Raw genomic sequence first — 1,317 nt, 5'->3', positions numbered from 1 at the left:
TGACGCAATATAAACGATAGCGATGATAGTGCGCTCCCCGAACGCAGCCCAAGTTCGTATGATAAAATTTGAAGAAGTTCAAGAATTTTGAAAACGTTAAAAATTATAAATAATTTCACATCCAAATCCATAGTTAAAGAAGTCCTGAAAGAAGATATGTCCGTAGGGCGAGGACAGTCCGCGACACGCGGCGGAATATATGAGTAAAGCTGCAAGACTGTTGGTGAAACTCCAGATGTATGACGAGGCGGCGGACGCAATACGTCGCGAAATTGGCATGTATCAGGATATCAAATATTATCAGTCACTTGGAAGGCTCACTGTGGCATTGGTATTGGTGCAATTGGCGCGAGGTGATCAAGTTGCGGCCGAGAAGGCCTTCAAAGAATGGGGTAACTTCTGCGAGGCCCCCGAAGTACGTGAGAAAAAATAATCAATTTAAGTGTAACAAAAAGGAATTTTAGTAAATAGTATTATTAGTAAAATTTTCTCAATATTACTCAGCAAAAAGTTGTTTGGCAATCGAAAACTTGCCAATTACGTAGATAATTGCGATTTATTGATTATTACAGGTGCAAACGTTGGAGATACTGCTGCAGGCATATGATAACGAGGACGCAGATGCAGCTCGGGCGGCCCTTAATAGTCCCTTTATCAAGCACATGGACGTGGAATACGCCAAGCTAGCACGAGGTTTACCTTTACCACAACAGGAATACGCTATCCCGCCTGCTGGTGTAAGAGCCAACGCCGCGGAATCCTATGTTTCTCCCAATGCGTCCAAGGTCACTGGACAGGCTACCGTCGAAGCGGAAGTTAACCACGTAACTTTACGTTTTATCATTATCCACTATTTTACTATAGATATTTTATCATTTCGTCGGGCATACAATAACGACGGTTTGTTGATTTTATAGACGAAGAACGAAGTCAGTGAAACTAGCCAATCAACAGAAAAGATGGTTGAGAAGAAGTCGGAAGTTGCACCACCGCCGAAACCGACACAGAAGCGGGAAGAAGATGACTACGAGGAAGGCCTATGCTAATCATCTTTACATGTAAAAAAAACCCTGCTATATTGCTTATAAACTTTTAACCATGTAACGCTTGCATGTATATTGAGCGTTTCGTCGAAAGCACATTATTCGCTTCAAAAGAATTTATCTTTCAGCTTAACTCTTGACTCACAGAATTATTAGAATGAAATGTGAAAATGTGAAAAAAGGATAACAATCTATGTGTTTTTTATTTTTATTTTAAATTTCCATTTAATATTGATATATCAGTCAGTTTAATTCACTTATTAACTTTCTCTAT

General features: G+C 39.7%; 1 protein-coding gene across 1 annotated transcript; it reads left to right on the top strand.

Annotated features, from left to right (window-relative positions):
* Nucleotides 1–166: 166 nt before the first annotated feature.
* LOC112468413 (gamma-soluble NSF attachment protein-like) lies at nucleotides 167–1,176 on the top strand (the record flags this gene model as incomplete). The annotated part of the gene is made up of 3 exons (XM_025037568.1): nucleotides 167–415; nucleotides 573–824; nucleotides 918–1,176. Coding segments are annotated over 3 exons (630 nt in total), but the record flags the coding sequence as incomplete, so codon positions are not given.
* Nucleotides 1,177–1,317: the final 141 nt, after the last annotated feature.

This window comes from Temnothorax curvispinosus, unplaced genomic scaffold, assembly GCF_003070985.1.
Source record: "Temnothorax curvispinosus isolate PA1 unplaced genomic scaffold, ASM307098v1 QBEX01018455.1, whole genome shotgun sequence".
NCBI lineage: Eukaryota > Metazoa > Arthropoda > Insecta > Hymenoptera > Formicidae > Temnothorax > Temnothorax curvispinosus.
This window is presented reverse-complemented; position numbering and strand designations above follow the sequence as displayed.